At 60.0% G+C, this 19,029-nt stretch overlaps 1 protein-coding gene across 1 annotated transcript in view; it reads right to left on the bottom strand.

Moving 5' to 3' along the window:
• The window catches only part of LOC119095236 (dynein heavy chain 3, axonemal), a 37,138-nt gene that overhangs the window by 6,831 nt on the left and 11,278 nt on the right, over positions 1-19,029 (bottom strand). The window contains exons 10-29 of the mRNA XM_037218104.1: positions 18,759-18,860; positions 18,229-18,334; positions 17,635-17,755; positions 16,992-17,131; positions 16,003-16,204; positions 15,469-15,627; positions 14,759-14,907; positions 9,866-10,102; positions 9,432-9,623; positions 8,676-8,837; positions 8,168-8,304; positions 7,111-7,285; positions 6,014-6,115; positions 5,913-5,972; positions 5,190-5,397; positions 4,505-4,617; positions 3,863-4,000; positions 2,852-3,009; positions 1,817-1,976; positions 611-802 (exon numbers count right to left, since the gene is read on the bottom strand). Coding sequence (XP_037073999.1) covers positions 611-802; positions 1,817-1,976; positions 2,852-3,009; positions 3,863-4,000; positions 4,505-4,617; positions 5,190-5,397; positions 5,913-5,972; positions 6,014-6,115; positions 7,111-7,285; positions 8,168-8,304; positions 8,676-8,837; positions 9,432-9,623; positions 9,866-10,102; positions 14,759-14,907; positions 15,469-15,627; positions 16,003-16,204; positions 16,992-17,131; positions 17,635-17,755; positions 18,229-18,334; positions 18,759-18,860 — 3,013 coding nt within the window. The remainder of the gene's footprint in view (positions 1-610; positions 803-1,816; positions 1,977-2,851; positions 3,010-3,862; positions 4,001-4,504; positions 4,618-5,189; positions 5,398-5,912; positions 5,973-6,013; positions 6,116-7,110; positions 7,286-8,167; positions 8,305-8,675; positions 8,838-9,431; positions 9,624-9,865; positions 10,103-14,758; positions 14,908-15,468; positions 15,628-16,002; positions 16,205-16,991; positions 17,132-17,634; positions 17,756-18,228; positions 18,335-18,758; positions 18,861-19,029) is intronic.

Genomic DNA, 19,029 nt, shown 5'->3' with positions numbered 1-19,029 from the left:
GACGGACTCGCTGTCGGTTCGCAACATCACAAGCCCATTATCGTGCACTGTTGGCGCCGCATTGCAGCACGCACACGAACCGTACAGAGCCTGTCGCACCACACATCATAAACGCTACACTTTCAACCAATCGTCTCGAGGAACAACGCCTTTTATACACTCGCACACGCATACGCACGAACGCACGCACGCACGCACATACGCACACGCATACAGACAGATACACACTGTCGCACAAGCACCACACACTGAACCACAAACACTGCAAACAATAGACACCCAACAGCCTCCAAACCCTCACCTCCGCCGTGTGCGCACCCCACCACGTCACCCGCCCGAGCGCTTGACGCCGCCGCCGCCCTGCCGCGCGCAGCGGCCCCTGGTCCGGCCGGGTGCCGAGCTCCCCCACCCGCCGGATCACTATGCCCGCCCTGTTATCACTATCATGCCACCATGCCGGACGGGGACAACAGCCCGAACAGTTTTCCATCCGTGACATCAATGCTTCGCCTCAGCCTTTTTGTAAAACCATGCTCTCGATGTTCTTGGAACGCGATGGACATGTTGCAGCGCGGCGCCCATGACCCGTCCGGACGCGTCACCCGCTGACCTGCTTGAGCACGGTGTTCATGCTCTCCTCGTACTTGAGCGGGAACTTGAGCTCGGCCTGCTCCAGGTCGAAGGGCTCCTGCAGCCGGGACAGCAGGTCGGCCGCCAGCTCTGTGACGGCGCCGGCTGAGGAGCCGCCGCCGCCGCCGGTGGCCGCCTGCTGCGGCTGCGTCTTCAGCAGGCCCAGCAGCAGCTGCCGGCAACGGGCGTCAGGAGGGCGTCAGGAGGGCGTCAGGAATACGTCAGCAGATGTCAGGGGATGTCAGAGGGCGTCATGAGGGCGTCAGGAGGACGTCAGGTCTTCAGAAGTATGTCAGGAGGTGTCAGAAGCCGTGAGGTTGGCATCAGAAAGACGTCAAGAGGACGTCAGGGGAGGTCAGGACAGGCGCCGCGGCTTTGGGACATTGGTGTCATACGGGAACACTGATCCAGCTGGTCTCCATTCTCGATCCGTACAGCGGCTGGACACATTTCTACGGAAGCGGACGGACTGGCATTGGAAAATGGATGTAGAGTGGGGACATAGAATGGAGGACGCGCTAATAGGGACGTTTTTGAGAATAGGACATCGACGCAGGCGTGATGGGACACAAGGGCGCACCAGCCAGCATCGCTTCATGGATGCACCGATAACCAGGCGGTCGTGGCAGAGCCCAGAGATCACACGGCCAACCAGGATTCGAGCCTGGACATGCACATACGCGAGCGATCATATCCCACCGGACACGTCACCTTGTTTGGCTGACAACACCATCACAGACGGCGCCACACACTGCAGCTGAGGTCCGCCTACACTATGACGCCCGCCGCCTTGGTCTCCGCCAAACGAGCCCTTGAACCGGCATTCTGGCGCAAGTTCAAAGGCCTCCTGAGCACCGCACACGCGACATGTCTCGTCTCTGGAGGGAGAGAGGGAGGAAGGGAGGAAGGAAGGGAGGGAGGGAGGGAGGGGAGGGAGAAGGGAGAGAGGGGAGGGGGGAGAGGGAGGGGAGGGGAGGGGGGAGAGGGAGGGGAGGGGAGGGGGTAGAGGGAGGGGAGGGGAAGGGAGAGAGGGGAGGGAAGGGGAGGGGAGGGGAGGGGGGAGGGAAGGGAAGGGGAAGGGAGAGAGGGGAGGAGGGGAGAGGGAGGGGAGGGGAAGGGAGAGAGGGGAGGGGAGGGGAGGGGACAACAGCCGCACTACTCACTGCGTGCACGGCCGCCGGCTCACCTGGTTGGTCTCCTTGTTATCCTTGGTGATATCGGCGTTCTCATGCAGCCCGAACACCTCCGGGTGCGCCAGCATGGGCAGCGAGCGCAGGTACTCCACGTACTCGCCGTGCTCCTCCACGTCCGGTACATAGTACACGCCCGACGGACTGAACTCGTACCTAGGGTACGGAGCGGAAGGGAGGGGGCTGAGTGTACGGACGCTCCGAACAGCCGCCTGAGTGACGTCATCACAGGCTCCGCAGAGCCGCTCTAGGCTGGCGAATGCAGTCAGTGCAGCTGAAGGTCAGATGGAGCATTCTCACTGGCACCTTGTCGCTGTCGAAACCAAACAGCATTACGGGTGCAAAGTGTGGACCGGAAATAGTCAAACGCTGTCCCGCTCCTATACGCACAATCACTCGCCATGCAGTGCATGGCGCCTATCGCCGTCACCCGTCCCGTGGCGTTGATGTGTCGATCGGATTCCAAAATTTAGAGATTCCAAAAAATATTCGGAGACTGGTTTGGACATGGTATGTATATCAGCTTATTAAATGCTGAGCGTTTTCAAAGTGATCTGATCCTGGAACATAAGCCACTTGCTGATCGAGCACACCAGAAATTTTTCTATTGAAACCTATGATAGAAAGTTTCTACAATAATGGGCATGTACAGAAGAAGCATCGATATTAATGTCTTCAGGAGAGCCTGTGATACTCATTACTGACCTTACGATTCGCTACCACTCACCATTTGACTAAGCTGCCCTCGTCGAAGTTGTGATGGTCAAGCTTAGCAGATACCGATGTGAATGACGAATGTTTCCACGAAAGCCTATGGCATACATTACTCACCGACGACAATTTTTTTCTTTACATTGAATTCGCGTGAGGGAATGCAGCGATGAGGGTGGTGACGGTGGTAATTTGTTGCAAGCGGTAGTTACTTGACACATCACAACACTGAAAGTGTTGAACTGCTGATGATGTCGTTGCTGCAAGGCTGTACGTACTCGGTCCTGATGATGATGTCCTCGTTGTGAGACAGCATTTACCCGGCCCTGTTGATGATGTTGTCGTTGTATGAGAGCGCCAGCAGGCTGAGCAGCAGGCGGCGGTCTTTGTCGTCGGTGACGCGGCCGCCGTAGTTACACTCTCCAGTCAGGTAGGTCAGCGCCGCCAGCGGGATGTGCTCGTACTCGTTCAGGAACATCTGCCAGTCACAGGAGCCAGCAGAGGTGAGGTGAACTGAGGAGAGGAGAGGTGAGGAGAGGTGAGCAGAGGTGAGCAGAGGTGAGGCGAGGTGAAGTGAGGCAAGGTGAGGTGAGGTGAGGAGAGGAGAGGAGAGGTGAGGTGAGCTGAGGTGAGGCGAGGTGAGGCAAGGTGAGGTGAAGGTGAAGGTGAGGTGAGGTGAGGTGAGGTGAGGTGAGGTGAGGTGAGGTAAGGTGAGTTGAGGAGAGGTGAGGTGAGGTGAGGTGAGGTGAGGTGAAGAGGAGAGGTGAGGAGAGGTGAGCTGAGGTGAGGCGAGGTGGGGCAAGGTGAGGTGAGGAGGGGTGAGGTGAGGTGAGGTGAGGTGAGGTGAGGTGAGGTGAGGTGAGCTGGGGCGAGGTGAGGCAAGGTGAGGTTAGGAGAGGAGAGGCGAGGAGAGGTGAGCTGAGGCGAGGAGAGGTGGGGCAAGGTGAGGTGAGGTGAGGTGAGGAGACGGGGCCATGTGGTGTGACTTAAAGGAATCACTCCCTGGGATGCCACGCTGAAGCACATGCTACAGACATCCCTGCACCGAGCTTCGAGAGGTTCTGCGGAACAGCATGGCAGAGTACATCAGGATTCAGATGATAGATACAGGATTGGGAGACTGGACGAAGACACAGAACATCAGGACAAATACACAACATGCGTGCGAGAGAGGCCGGCGATATTCACGGAGACATGTGAGTTCAATATAAGTTAAAGATACAAATTCTGGAAGGGATAACACAGCAAAGGTCAGACATGTAGGTGCAGTGATATGAACACAGAAAGGAGCGCCCGTGAGCACGGCTTGGAACACGGCGGGCGGGCCAGACCTGCAATTGTGTCATGCTGATGCTGAGGTCCGACTCGTTGAACTCGTAGGGGATGTTCCAGCCGAGGGCCCCGAATTGACGCCGCTCCTGCACCAGGCCGTGGAAGAAGCACAGCCCGAACAGCAGCCGGTGCCAGGCCTGCGCACAGCGGCGGCGCGTCACACAGCACCCAGACACAGCAGCTGATGCCAGACCCGCGCACAGCGGCGGCGCGTCGCGCACCGTCCAGACACAGCAGCTGATGCCAGACCTGCACACAGCGGCAGCGCGTCACACAGCGTCCAGACACAGCGGCCGGTGTCAGGCCCGCACACAGCGGCGGCATGTCACACAGCGTCCAGACACAGCAACCAGCCGGGCTCGGTACGGCCGGACGGGGGCGGAGGTGTACGAGGGCAGAGCTCGCGCCCGCTGCGAGTTACAAGGTCGGCGGCATGAGCGTCGGCAGGTTAGTGTAGGACCGCAGGCACCCCCGCCCGGCCATGAGAGCGTCGGAGTCGGAGAGCGTGGTTCATCCGCACTCTGTCGGCTGGCCTGTCCGCCCCATCAGCGGACCCACGGCCCGCCGGCGCCACGACTGTCTGCCGGTCAGCCACGGCCCGCCGGCGCCACGATACCCCACACCGCGCACGTCGGCCACACCTGAGGCTGCTTGCAGCCGCCGAAGAAGTCCGGACTGGAGATGGGGTCGTTGAGGTAGGAGCGCAGCAGGTTGGCGCGCAGGCCCTTCGGCGGCTCGTTCGTCATCTTCACACCTGCCGAGAGTGTGCGCGGCGTGAGGGGCTGCGCGGCGAGCGAGGCGGACGGCTGCGGGCTGCTGACGACAGGGCGGGGCAACCCACACCCGCCGCCTCCAACACATCCCGCAGCAATGCTGGCCAATGCCACCGAGCCGCTCCTGCCAACTGCGATCGCCACTGAGTCTGCGCCGCAGAAGTCCTGCAGCCAATCCCGTGAGCCAGTTAATGGCAGTCATACTGACCAGCCCGCTTGGAGCGAAGACATGCCTAACACTCATGACGTCAGACTCGTCACTGCAATCGTCATACCATCAGCACGATTTGCCGCTTTCGAAGAACAGCATGGGGCTGAAAACGATGTTGGCATGTCGGTGACATCGAAGACGACGATGACGGCTCGGCTTCCGAACGGCTCGGCGTGATTTTAGAGCATGTAATCACAGCACATGCGCACTGCCGCGTGCCGCCAAACGGTATGAGTACACGGCCTATTTGACCGCTTTGCAGGACCCCGCCGTCCTGCGGAATCTCACCGCCCGGCGGTGTTCCACCGCTCTGCGGCATCTCACCGCCCTGGACGGCCTCACCGTTCTGCAGGACGGAGACGGGGAAGTCGCCGCTGGGGTAGCTGGTGAGCCAGAGCCGGAAGCGTTGGTGCGTCTTCTCGGGCACGATCTGGTTCTCGCAGATCATCTCCAGCTGCGGCATCCAGCTGGTGGCCAGGTGGCAGTTCTGCAGCACCACCCAGCCGCCCTCCACCAGCGCCGTTTCGATCATCTGCGCTGCGATCGGCCCCTGCGGGCGACGCGCGCGGCGAGGGAGCGTTAGCATGGCGGGCGGCGGTGGCGGGGGCAGGCACAGCGCCAGGCGACGATCCATGACACACCACGCCGCACAACACCGCACACCGCCACACAACACTGCACCACACCGCACACCACCATACGACACTGCACTACACCGCACGCAAACGCCACACGACTGCGCACAACACCAGGCGACGGGCTTCACTGTCTTACAACGCACAGCATCGCGATCAGCAGCAGACGACGTCACGCGGTCGCCGGCCATAAACCGAACCTTACCAGAACAGTTGGAAACAGAAATGGGTTCAGTGAAGCCGGCTTTCCCTGGAACACTAGCGACCTACCGTAAATTGTCCGCAGTTTCGGAGACACGGTGAAACAACTTCCTTAAAACAAATAGGCACCGCCTACACGTCAGCCACACAAACCAACACCGACGCCGACCCCCCCCCCCCCCCCCCCCCCCCACCTCTCCCCCCGGAAGCGCCTGCCCTCGCCGCTGACCTGTCCCTGGCCCAGCGAGATGGTCTGCACGTGGCCGGCCTGGCCCTCGTCTTCGGCGAACTTGAGCGCGTAGCCATCGGGTCGGCGCCCGGCGACAGCACGAAGATGAGCGGCGTGATGCACGACGAGTCGCCGTACGAGCCGGGCAGGTCGAACGTCGGCGGCTCGATGTAGTAGGCGCCCAGGTTGTCCACGATGAATTGCTGGCAGCAGGAAAGCGCGCGGTCACGCCGCGCGGCCGCCGCCGGCTCGCGCGCGGTGAGCACGGGATCACCGGCCGTCACCGCAGCGTCGCGGGCGGGCACTGCGGTGTTGCGGTTGGGCACTGTGGTGTTGTGGGCGAACACTGTGGTATTGTGGGCGGGCACTGTGGTGCTGTGGGCGGGCACTGCGGTGTTGTAGGCGGGCACTGTGGTGCTGTGGGCGGGCACTGCAGTGTTGTGGGCGGGCACCGTGGTGCTGTGGGCGGGCACTGCGGTGTTGTAGGCGGGCACTGTGGTGTTGCGGGCGGGCACTGCGGTGTTGTGGGCGGGCACTGTGGTTCTGTGGGCGTGGCACTAGCGGGAGTTGTATGCGGGCACTGGGAGTTGGCGGGCGGGGCACCGGTGTTTCTGGGCGGGGCACTGTGGTGTTGCGGGCGGGCACTGCGGTGTTTGTGGGCGGGCAAACTGTGGTGCTGGTGGGCGGGCTCTGGGGTGTTGTGGGGCGGGCACTGTGGGTGTTGTGGGCGGGCAATGCGGTGTTGTGAACGTTTGCAGCGGATGAAAGGCCCGGCGTTACTGGTGACCGGCCATGTCGTCAGAGAGAGTCGTCTGCGTGAGGGCTTGCAGGGGGTGTTAGGTTATTGTTGTCCGAACGATGGCGAAAACGTGACTGTGACGTGAACGTGACGATAACTGCGCTGCAAAAATGGCCCTTATAAATTGTCCAAGGGGCGCCATCACTGGAAAATGGATCGAAGGTTAGGCAGCGATGGCGGGAAGGCGTCATAACGGCGAACGAGTACCAGCGGCCATGTGACAGAAACCCCTCAGCATGACAAACACGGACATGATGACCGACTTCCTCCGGGAGTCACACAGCGGCAGCGGCCAACACCCCACCACCGCCGCCTCCCCGGCAGCCGCGCCCCGCTCGGCGCGACGCCCGGGCCGGCGCCGGCAGCAGGCGGCGCGCCCCCCCCGCGGCGGCCGCTGACCTGGACGGCCGGGATCAGCTTGTCCGGCCGCATGCTCCGGAGCAGCAGCATGCGCGCCAGGCCCGTCTTCTCGTCCCAGGCGCCCGGGTAGCGCGCCTCCTGCGGCGCCGACGAGTCGTAGATGGCCTTCCAGGCGGGCGGCGTGCGCGCCACGTCCCGGTACAGCTTGCTGAAGCTGCGGCACAGGCCGGCGCGCCGCCGGGTCAGGTCAAGCCGGCCACGTCACGCTGGGTCAGGTCAGGCCGACCGCGTCGCGCCGGGGTCACGCCCGGCGGGCGGGCCGGGCGAGCCACGCGCTGTCGGACGGGGTCACACCCGACAAATTAAAGACGAGATGTTGTTGTTGTCATTGGGACTTTACAACGCACTCAGCTGCTGCTGAGGTCAAGGTGATCGTTTGTGGCTCTTTGCCCGAACCGGTCCCGCAACGACGGATGATTAGGATCGGCTCTGGTACGGCGCCGGCGTCACGTCACGTCGGGTGCCGCCGTGTTCTCCTCGTCACATTCTGATGCACCGCACACCTCTGCGCTCTTCCCGAAATGCTCGACAACCAACATCCAAGTGTCAAGCATCGAGTCAAATCTGCTCCGAAGCCCCATCGCGAGTCCCGTCGTCCTAGGAGGCGGATGCCGCTCACCACGGACGGAGCATCGGCCGCTAGCGTCGAAGCCAAGGTGGTTCAGACACTCACCCTTCAAGAGGCATGGCCTAGACACCGCCCCCTAACACCATGTGGCCCGCACGTTGACCCATTGAAGCCATATGACTTATCAGGAACCCCTCAAGGCCGACACCGCCCCGACCCTGAGCCCTCGAGGCCGGAGAGGTGACGACAGTGACAGCTCCGGACCAGGCGGCCTGTCTGCTGACCCCTCCAGACCGAGACCGCCCCGACCCCGAGCCCTCGAGGCCGGAGAGGTGACGACAGTGACGGCTACAGACCAGGCGGCCCGTCCACTGACCCCTCGAGGCCGACACCGCCCAGACCCTGAGCCCTCGAGGTCGGAGAGGTGACGGCAGTGACGGCTCCAGGCCCGGCGGCCCGTCCACTGACCCCTCAAGACTGGACAGCCGTACAATCTCGGCCCAGGCCTTGTCGGTCAGCCAGCCGGAGGCCGGGTTCGGGTACGGGTTGTCGAGCGCGATACCGCCGGTCAGGAAAAACCGCCACTGCTCGCCATTGAGCTCCCCCTGCCGAGCATGGGCGCGCGCGGTCAGCGGCGTCGCAGAGACGCGCCACGGGAGATAACGTCACACACACGCAGCGGCAGAACACTGGTACCTCCAAATCGCACAGGTACTGCATCTACATGGTTTACGTTTCCACATCCACATGACCACGTCTCAGCACCCGTGCACGCGGACCAGCATCTGTACGCGCTTGAGTTCTTACACCTTACAGACACATGTCTAGGCTCATGAAACTAGGTCTCCAGACACCTACAAACAGTGAAGATGGATCTTCACAGCCCAAGGGTAAGTCCTCACACCCGCGTTGCCAGGCAGTAGCCCCCCCCCCCCCCCCCTCCAACTCCCTCACACGATTCCACGTCCAGACTCACCCGACCCTTCATGATGCCGACGCAGAGCAAGCAGGAGAAGAGCAGCTTGTCCTTCTCGAAGAGGGAGCGGCAGACGTTGCGGTAGATGCTACGCGTGAAGAAGTCGTTGAGCGCCAGGATCCTCGTCTTCAGCTCCGGCGACTTCGGACTGCTCTGGATCGACTGCGGCGCACGAGACCACTCCCATTTCACAGCTACAGCGTCGCAACAGGCAAAACGCAACGCAGCGCAGGCAAGCCACATCGCTGCTGTTCACGCAGCGCACGCTGGCCGAGTCCGTCCAGTGTGCACGCCTCTATATATTTTGTTTCGATGCATCGGGACCAGGTTTTGCTTATCAGACTGATGCTTGCATCCCTAGAACACTGATTCCAGGGGTTTGCATCCCAGTCAGCTATATGGATTTAGAGGAGCGTCAACACCAATAGTCAGCCAAATTTGGGGGGTCTGACACTGGGTTTTCACCGAATTATGTGGATTTGGGGAGCGTCAACACCAATACTCAGCTAGATTTGGAGCCCTGACATTGTGTTCTCACCAAATTATGTGGATTCAGGGGAGGGTCAAACCCACTATTCAGCTAGATTTGGGGGTCTGACACTGGGTTCTCACCGAAGCTCGCCTGCGCCGTGCGATGCCGCGTGCCCGGTTCTCACACAGGCTGCGCAGCCCTGCCCTCAGTTGCTTCGCACTAACGCTAGCAAAACTCGTACCAACCAGGCACCTTTCACATCACCACGCATGCCACCCTCGTACATGTAGGTAGAGGCCGATGTACCAGGTGAGCGAGTACTGGTACATGGGGTCGATGTTGGCCAGCTCGGAGATGCAGAAGAACAGCGTGCTCGAGTGTACGGCCACCGGCCGGTAGCCCACGCGCGCTTCGTCGATCTCCTTCTCCGTTGCGGCGGCCACCGCCTGCTTCGCCGTGATCTCCTCCGACAGCACCTGCGGGCGCGCGAGGCCGGTGAGGTGTCGCGCCGTGCTGGCGGACCCCGGTTCGAATCCCGCACGTCGCATAAATGTTTCACTGGTTTCGCAGTAAGGTCATCGTAACATGATCAGAAGTGGCATCCACACGCGGACGAATAAAGCATCTCAAACACGCCCCGTCCCGTCTCTAAACCCTGGTCAGAGGCTGATCGCCTTCCGGTAGGCCAGCGCCTGACAGGCGGCCGCACCGCACGCACCTTCGACGAGGAGAGGATCTGGATGGCCGTCTCGTCCTCGAGGATGTTGCCCTTGGACGAGCTGAGCACCTCCAGGATCTGATCCTCGATCTCCTTCAGCAGCCGCTGGTTGTTGGCGCCCTCTACAATCAGCTCGTTCTTCTTCTGCTCCAGGTCCGGCTTCTCCTTGGCTGCCACGATGCCGAGCAGCTGGTCCTCCAGCCCCAGCGGCGTGATCATGAAGTTCAGCAGCGTCACCTGACCGTGCACCGGCGGGTGACGTCACCTCATGACGTCATCTGGCCACCCAACGGTGGGTGACATTGCTCATGACGTCACCTGGCCCTACAGTGGCGGCTGGGGTGGTGAGGAGGGATCGGTCGTGTCCCGGATGGGAACACGCAGCTTGGAGCGGTCGAGCAGCGCTGTTCATAAAGAGCTGGGCCGAGGGCGTGTGGGTGACGGGTGCTCACAAATTCCAATTTCACCCTCTTGCTACTGCTTTTTGTCATTAGGTAAACCATGCTGCAAGCCTTGAAAAATGAACAAAACTTGCACAAAGTCCGCAGTGCGAACCTCCACCTCAGATTACGGCATTCTCGGCGACTGCAATAAATTACTCGTCAATAGCTATTTTTGTGCGGGACAAATTGACGCACCAAAGACAGTTACAGTATGAGAATTCTTGCAATTGTTAATATCGTATTGACTGGTCGGGATTGCAGTTAGAGGTTGATCGCTGGGTAAGAAGTCTTCGCTACACTAACCTTTGAGGCACCCTCGATGTTCTAAACTAGAGCTGAATACGTGCGAAAGTTGGCATTGTGCTCAAAGTTCATTGCAAGTGACACAATAATGCAATTCGTTTTTTACCGTCTCGTCAATTTCTGTGAATTCTGGGCATAGGCGGGGCCCTAGCGTGGCGTTGCTTCTTGGATTACATATACCTCCGTAGTAGGTAAGACTTAACTCCTTTGGGCCTCTCCCTGTTTTTTTAGTTACCTTCCATCCATGACTCATTTTTAAATTGTCATGTAATGCCACCCATCTTTGCATTCTGCTTTTGGCTCCCAAAATATGGATTATTTCAGAGCCACAATTTAAGTGTTCTGAACTAATAATGTTAGAGTGATTGCTGTGCTAGTGTGATTTACGGTCTACTAGTGACATGCCACTGTTATGTTTGACTCCAGTTGAAGTTTATGCTGCCTCCAGGTTTTACAAAATATTTGTGTAGTTAAAGTGGGACCAATTTGTTGAAAATGTGTGAAGTTTACCTATGACACACTGGTGGATGGAAATCAGTGATAACCCAACCTAAAAAGAAATGCAACTAACAGTTTGTATTCGCTTGGACAGTTCTAATGTGCCGAGCAGGTGGAATATAATGTAACATTTGCTTGGATGGTTTTTACATGCCCAGCAGGTGGAATACAGTGCATATGCTACATTTGCACATGGATATAATACAAATAATGCACATGCTCATATTTGTATGGACAGTTCTAACATGCCTAGCAAATGGAATACAACACATATGCTATTCACAGATCAACCAGGTGTGTGCTCCACACAAACTTCAACTTAGCCTGTGGAATGGACAACTTACATTATCACCAGAGCTAAATCATCATGTTATGTGCCAGGCCATTATCAACTCTGCCACACCATATGGGCACCCCTGCCACTTCACACTGAGAACCAGCTTTCTTGGTCATTGGGTGGTAAGGATGTCATGGATGGCACAAGATTAGACAATTGTTGCACCCCTGGGGCCACACAGCATATTAATGAAACAATGTTGTATAGTATAACATGAAAGCTCATAGACCAGGGCATTAGTGGGCTTGCTGTTCTAATTTTTAAAGCAGACCATTTCTTGTTATCCTGTGTGTCAAACTACCCTGACAGCTGCTAGTAACATTCTAAGACTATGCTGGCAATAGTGACTCCTTCAGTTATGCCTGGTTTCTTAGCTTAGAGTTCTGACACTTGACCATTGATCTCCTAACATGGCCATTAATTCATGGTTGCATGCTCCAGTAAAAGAGATGGACACTCCTTGTCAACACTTCATGGTTTATGTATATGAAAACCATTATAAATTATTCTAGATTTGAGCCATATCTTAAGCCAGACCCTGGACTAGCAAAAAAACATCAGGTGCCTTTCAGTCACAACCAGCTCCATGTGCTGAACCATATGACCACATTTTGCTAGTTGGTTCAATCATGCCATTGATGTTGCATCACATGGCGGGATGAGCAAAGCCAGACCGGGTAAATGATGAGTTTCATATCGCTCCTGCATCAACTGTGATTGAAAAACTGACCATCATGAATCAGAATGACATTCTTTCTCTGAAAAAATATCCCCAATCTAACTCATGTTAACCTCACCATTGCACACTCCTAAGAACATATTATAGCTAATGCATTTTTTGTATTCCTTTCAACACAATTATGGATGATGCCCATGTAACCAGGGCTGTTTTCAAGTGTCATACATGGAGCTTTAGACTAATGGGTTATATTGTTGGCTTTCTAGCAGAGGAAATTGTGACTGAAGCCTTTAGTTGAGACTTAATGGAAGCCCCCAATGGAAACCTGGCATCAGCTTACATCATTGTGACCAACACCCACAGCGGCGCTCAGCCCCCAGCAGTGACCCGTTGCCACCTCCACAGCTGCCACCGCCGCTGAGACCGCCAGCCGCGCCGCCACCGCCGCCCAGACCGCCAGCCGCGCCGCCACCGTCGCCCAGACCGCCAGCCGCGCCGCCATGTCGGGCCATGACCGGAGCCGCACGCAGCCGCCGCCGCCGGCCGCCGGCGAGGAGGAGGAGGAGGACCTGGTGGACCAGCTGATGCGGCGCACCGGCTGCATGGAGCAGCACTACGCCGTGCAGGCGTGCATGGCCGAGTCGGGCGACTGGCGCCAGTGCCAGGACCGGGTGGGCGCGTTCCGCCAGTGCATGGAGGAGTACCACCGCCGGCGCGCCGCCGACAAACCCGCTTCGTGAGGCCGCGGCGGGGCGGGCCGCCGGGTCGTGTGAGGGCGGGGGGCGGGAGTGGTGTGAGGTGTCATGGGCAGGGCGGGCCGCCGGGTCGTGTGAGGGCGAGGGGGCTGGAGTGGTGAGAGGTGTCATGGGCAGGGCGGGGGCCGGTCGGCCGCGAGTTGCTGGTGGGGCCGGCGGACCCGCTCCAGCCGCAGCAGCTATCCGTGAGAGCGACAAGACAAACGGCGCGAAGGACCAGTCGACTGGGGCACGGCCGCCGCCCCGGACCACTGCAGCTGACCAGCCCTGCGAGATCAACCACCGCCCGGCGGCCGCCACGAGCGGGGCGCCGGCTAGGCGTCAGCGCTGGCGGCCCGTGCGGCGGCGGTCGTCCGGTGGCCGCCCGTGAACAGATGACACGCTGGACGCCGCTGCTGCCCCAGACCGCGCGACACGGCCTTCAGCTTCGCGGTGGGCGCGCTGTGGAGGGCGGCTCCAGAGGCGTGGTGGTGTGCTTTGTTTGCCCGATGCTCAGGGACATCACACGCGTAAAGTGAACGTTTGCCATTGAACGAGTGAGAGAAACAGAGTGGGCCGCACGAGCGTTTAGGTGGCCGTGACAGCAGTGCATGCACCGTACGACCCTTTAAGCGCTAGCCGGTAACTGGCGTGGCTTATCGAAGAGTACCTATCACTGGTGATAATATAATACGAATGAATGGCTGGCTGACACGATTATTGCTGTGTGCAGCGGGCCGGCATCCTCAGCTAACCACCGCTGCAGCCGCGTGGCTTCATGGGTTGTTTTTTTTTATTTTTGCGTGGTTGCAAGAATTCAGCGCGGACCCTCGCAGCCTCGTTTTCACGCTTCAGCGGGTCTTGGCGGACTTGTTCACCAGAGCTCTCAACAACACGGCGTCGGGGTTCAGCACATCAGTGTGCTTCTTCCCCCTTCACTTTATTACGACGAGAGAGCAGCGTGAGCGCCGCGGTCCGCCAACGCTGCCCTTCTTGCCTTGTCGCATACCTAAGGCACTGGTGCTGGTAGCAGCGATCTGGTGATGGCGCCCCACTCACCTTGACGCATACCTGCGGCACCGGCGCTGGTGCAGCGATCTGGCGATGGCGCCCCGCCCACCTTGACGGATATCTCCGGGAGGTAGTGTGGGTTTCGCAGCGATCTGGCGATGGCGCCCCGCCCACCTTGACGGATATCTCCGGAAGGTAGTGTGGGTTTCGCAGCGATCTGGCGATGGCGCCCCGCCCACCTTGACGGATATCTCCGGGAGGTAGTGTGGGTTTCGCAGCGATCTGGCGATGGCGCCCCGCCCACCTTGACGGATATCTCCGGAAGGTAGTGTGGGTTTCGCAGCGATCTGGCGATGGCGCCCCGCCCACCTTGACGGATATCTCCGGAAGGTAGTGTGGGTTTCGCAGCGATCTGGCGATGGCGTCCCGCCCACCTTGACGGATATCTCCGGAAGGTAGTGTGGGTTTCGCAGCGATCTGGCGATGGCGTCCCGCCCACCTTGACGGATATCTCCGGAAGGTAGTGTGGGTTTCGCAGCGATCTGGCGATGGCGCCCCGCCCACCTTGACGGATATCTCCGGAAGGTAGTGTGGGTTTCGCAGCGATCTGGCGATGGCGCCCCGCCCACCTTGACAGCTATCTCCGGAGGTAGTGTGGGTTTCGCAGCGATCTGGCGATGGCGCCCCCGCCACCTTGACGGATATCTCCGGAAGGTAGTGTGGGTTTCGCAGCGATCTGGCGATGGCGCCCCGCCCACCTTGACAGCTATCTCCGGAAGGTAGTGTGGGTTCCGCAGCGATCTGGCGATGGCGCCCCGCCCACCTTGACAGCTATCTCCGGAAGGTAGTGTGGGTTTCGCAGCGATCTGGCGATGGCGCCCCGCCCACCTTGACAGCTATCTCCGGGAGGTAGTGTGGGTTCCGCAGCCGTGTCGTGATGTACAGCCGGAAGTCGGGCGAGTACTCCAGCACGCTCTCCCCCAGCTTGATGTAGTCGACGCCGGCCTGCTTGTACGTCAGCTTCTGCAGCACGGGCTCTGGGCGAGGGGGACGTGGGGTGAGTCAATGTCGCAGCCACGCTCGTACTGTCACTGGCCACACAACGGGCAGCGGCATGAACCATGAACCATGAACATAAATCATGAACATGAACCATGAACAGCGACAGCGGCCTGATGAGACGCTGGGCGTGTGGTCATACGTACCCCGCCTCTTATACAGAAGTTGTCGTTCCCTATCCAGTATTAACTATGACGTCATTGATCGGGTCTCCACACAACATCCGTTGACGTCGATTACACGCATGTCCGTCGGTGGCAGTCGAAAGTAAGACCTCCGTAGCCGCCCGTGGTCTCCGGGCTCGCCATTTGCTAGTGAATCGTACCTGCTCTCAGCAAGGGCGCACGGCGCCGGCAGCACCCGACCATCCCTGTCGAACCCGTAGCTCCCAGCTTCTCCAGCGATTCAATCCCCACCGTCGCGCCCGCTCCCAGCGCCGCTCCTCAGCACCGGACCGCCACCGCACGCCTGGTCACATACGCCCCCCCCCCCCCACGACAGGGACACCGCGCCAGCCCCTGGCGGCAACGGCACCTCACCCAGCATGGGGTCCAGCTCCTCGTACACGTTCTCGATCAGCATCGGCTTGCCGAACTGCAGCGAGTTCTCCAGCGTGCGCGCGTAGTTGGGGTCGGTCAGCTTCACCACGGTCAGGCCGTTGTCACGCTCCATGTTCTTCACCCACTTGCTGGCCTGGCCTGCACCGCGGAGCAGGGCGGCGATTAGCTGAATGGAGTGCTTACGTAGCGACGTGAAACGAGACGATGTCGCGTTTCAGCGGCGCCAAAGGCCGTCGGGGCGCCTTCACTTTCCAAATCACGAATTGACATTTCATGTTACGCTGAGTTAACTCACAATCGATCGCATGGCATCAACAGCCATTACACCTTGTCCAAATATCACGTCCCATTACTTTCCCCCTTATCTTTAACTGCGGTTTCACATTCTGCCCGTACCTCTCAGCTTTGCTGACCTGACGCCCACAAGCACGTGACCTCTCCGAGCTCCCTCCCCTCCGCTGCCCCTCCCCCCTCCTCCTCCGAAGGCGGCCACACCGGCGTGCCGTCACCGACCCTGGGGGTCGATCATGAGCGGCCAGCGCCTGGCGTTGCCGACGATGATGCCGTTGTCGATGGAGAAGGCGTCGACGGGCAGGCCGGCGATCTGCCAGGCGCGGATGCGCACCGGCTCGCCCAGCGTTGCGATCAGCGAGAACTGAGCAGAGCACGGGATGCTGGCCTCGGCGCATCGCGCCGCCCAGTCGTCGACCGCCTCCTGCAGGACAGGCGTCGCCACGGTCGCCACGGTCGCCACGGTGATCACGGTCACCACGGTCGCCACGGTCACCACGGTCACCACGGTCGCCACGGTCACCACGGTCGCCACGGTCACCACGGTCGCCACGGTCGCCACGGTCACCACGGTCACCACGGTCGCCACGGTCACCACGGTCACCACGGTCACCACGGTCGCCACGGTCACCACGGTCGCCTCGGTCACCACGGTCGCCGCGGTCACCACGGTCGCCTCGGTCGCCACGGTCACCACGGCCGCCACGGTCACCACGGTCGCCACGGTCGCCACAAGTCGCCGCCGCTGCCATCTTTGCCGCCGTGGACGCCACCAACCGCGGCTGATCCCGCGCGGCCATCGCCGCAGTCAGCCATCGCCAGCCTCCCATTGGGAGCACCTGTCGCGGCCACCCCGTCACCAGCGCTGACAACACGCACTGGCCTACCTGCAGTACCGCCCCCCCCCCCCGCCATCACCAATACCAGCCGTCACCAACGCCAGCCATCACCACTAGCAGTCACCACACCAGCTGTCACCACCACCAGGCGTCACCGACACCAGCCGTCACCAAACACACCAGCCGTCACCAACACACCAGCCGTCACCAACACACCAGCCGTCACCACAGCCGCCTGGGGACCAGCCCTCTCACCGACGGTGGTCGCCTCCCCCTCCTGACCACGAGCCGGATCACCCAGACCAGCCGAGCACTGGCCCCTCCCCGACACGCGAGCCACCCTGGGACCACGCCGCGGGTCGGTCCGCTGACCTGCCGGTAGTCAACTGTGAACGGACCGAGGTAGGCCACCACGCCGGCCGAGAGCAGCACGTCACCCATGATGTTGTCGTAGCGGCCCGTCAGCGTCTCCGCCGCCTCGCTCCAGCGCGACTTCTCGCCGCCCAGACCGCCTGCGGGCAGACGGGGGTCGCGGGTCACGGGTCCCGGGTCACGAACAGTGGCCAGGGAAGGCGGCACCGCGCGGGGTACGGGTTCATACGGGCGCTGTGGGACAGGCCCGCTCGCGGGTCGCGTTCAGCGGGTCACACCCCATGCGTTCTCGCTTTCACGGGTGAAGGCGTGACCGGTGATCACGTGGTGAATAACTTGTAGGGATGAGAGGGCTCATCATCATAGTCATCATATTGATTATATCATAATAGCAACCCTCCTGGATCTCCAGGCCAAAATGCGTGTTTAAACGTATTTAGCAGAATGCTCTCGAGTGGCAAGCAGTTATCTAGGTATTCCTTTCACTGTGATGTAATTTTCAAGAAGTGCATTTGTTCGTTCAGATTCCATTTCTAAGTTCGTTAGTCGGTTCTCATGCTCAGAGATTCGGTGAAACAAACGAACGCTCTTCTAGCCCCGTTTATCGAGCGGTGTTGAGATGTTCGCGCAAATCAGCAATTACCTATCAATTTCTCGGCCCTGTCGAGTTTCTGTGAGCAGAGCTCAATGTTGTCCTCCAGGTCTCGCTTCTTCTTCGTCATGGCCGCGAACTCGTCGTTCAGGGCCTGCAGCTTGTCCGTGACCTGGCCGCATGGCGGACCGTGAATGCGTGGTGCCGATTGCGCTCCCGTGACACTGTCGTTCACGCGGCGCTAGCCCCGTCCGCACTACGCGATACTTGACACCGCGTAATCCCTCCCATCCCACGTCACACAGTGCTGAACCGGCCCGAGCGGGTCACCAGATATGTCGCGGTCTGTGCGACCTCAAGGGTCACATGGCAAGCTCCCTCGGACACCGCTCTGCCACCAGCCCGTGGTTCCAGGAACATCATCGGTCGCCTGACCCGTGCCCATCCTCCCACTGAGCCTCCCACGCAGTCCTGTCCCGTCACTGTCACTGGTTCTTGCCACAGTACCGTCCTCTTATCGGTGTCCCGTTGCAGTCTTGTCCCCCAACTGCTCCCCCACTGAGTCCCGTCCGCCCATTGGTCCCCAGCCGTAGTTCCGTCCTCCCATTAGCCGTTTGCCGCCGTCACCGTGTCGCGATTGGTCACCTGCTGCAGCTGTCGGCGTTTCTCGTTGAGCTTGTCCATCTGCGCGGCCAGCTCCCCCTCAGCCTCGGCCAGCTTGGCCTTCTTGGGCGCCACGATCTTGGCCACCCTGCAGCGGACACGGGGGGAGGGGCGTCAGATAGATGACGGGAATAGCAGGCGGCGTCCGCCAGTCTGGCAGAGGCAGCGTGGCGATCACAAGCCAGGCGGAGGAGTGACGAACGCATTGCTGACGCTTGCGCCCAGCCGTTCCAGTCTCAGTTACGCGAGTCGGTAACCAGCCTCCTGAGCATGCCTGTTGTAGGATTATCACAGAAGCGGCATTGGCAAAGGCCACGGCGGGCGACGCGCATACCTGCGGGGTTCTCACGAGCCCAAGTATCGCTGCCATTTGGCAGTCCTTACGCCTCCAGGCATTCTATGTGAGGTAGCCCAGTATGCTGCCTGTTCTAGTCCAACGGGCTGTTCGTGCGGAATGCACGTTGGTCAAGCAGACCGGCTGGCCGGTGCCCCTGACCCACTGACCCACTGACCTGTCGTACACCTCCATGGCGCGCACCCAGCGGCAGAGGCCCTCGCACGCCGTCGACACGTTTCGGATGACGGTCGGATCAAAGTCCGGGTTGCACGTGTATCTGGAAAAATCGAGAGCGCTGACTCTTCGACAGCACAATCGCACGGGAGACTTACATGCCAGCAGATAGCGTCCGGAGGTCAAGGACCCCGGTGCTGACGTAATCCTGCCACGTAACGAACTGCTCTCTCTCTCTTTCTCTCTCTCTCTCTCTCTCTCTCTCTCTCTCT

This window comes from Pollicipes pollicipes, unplaced genomic scaffold, assembly GCF_011947565.3.
Source record: "Pollicipes pollicipes isolate AB1234 unplaced genomic scaffold, Ppol_2.1 Scaffold_4219;HRSCAF=4965_pilon_pilon_pilon, whole genome shotgun sequence".
NCBI classification, from domain to species: Eukaryota; Metazoa; Arthropoda; class Thecostraca; order Pollicipedomorpha; family Pollicipedidae; genus Pollicipes; species Pollicipes pollicipes.
This window is presented reverse-complemented; position numbering and strand designations above follow the sequence as displayed.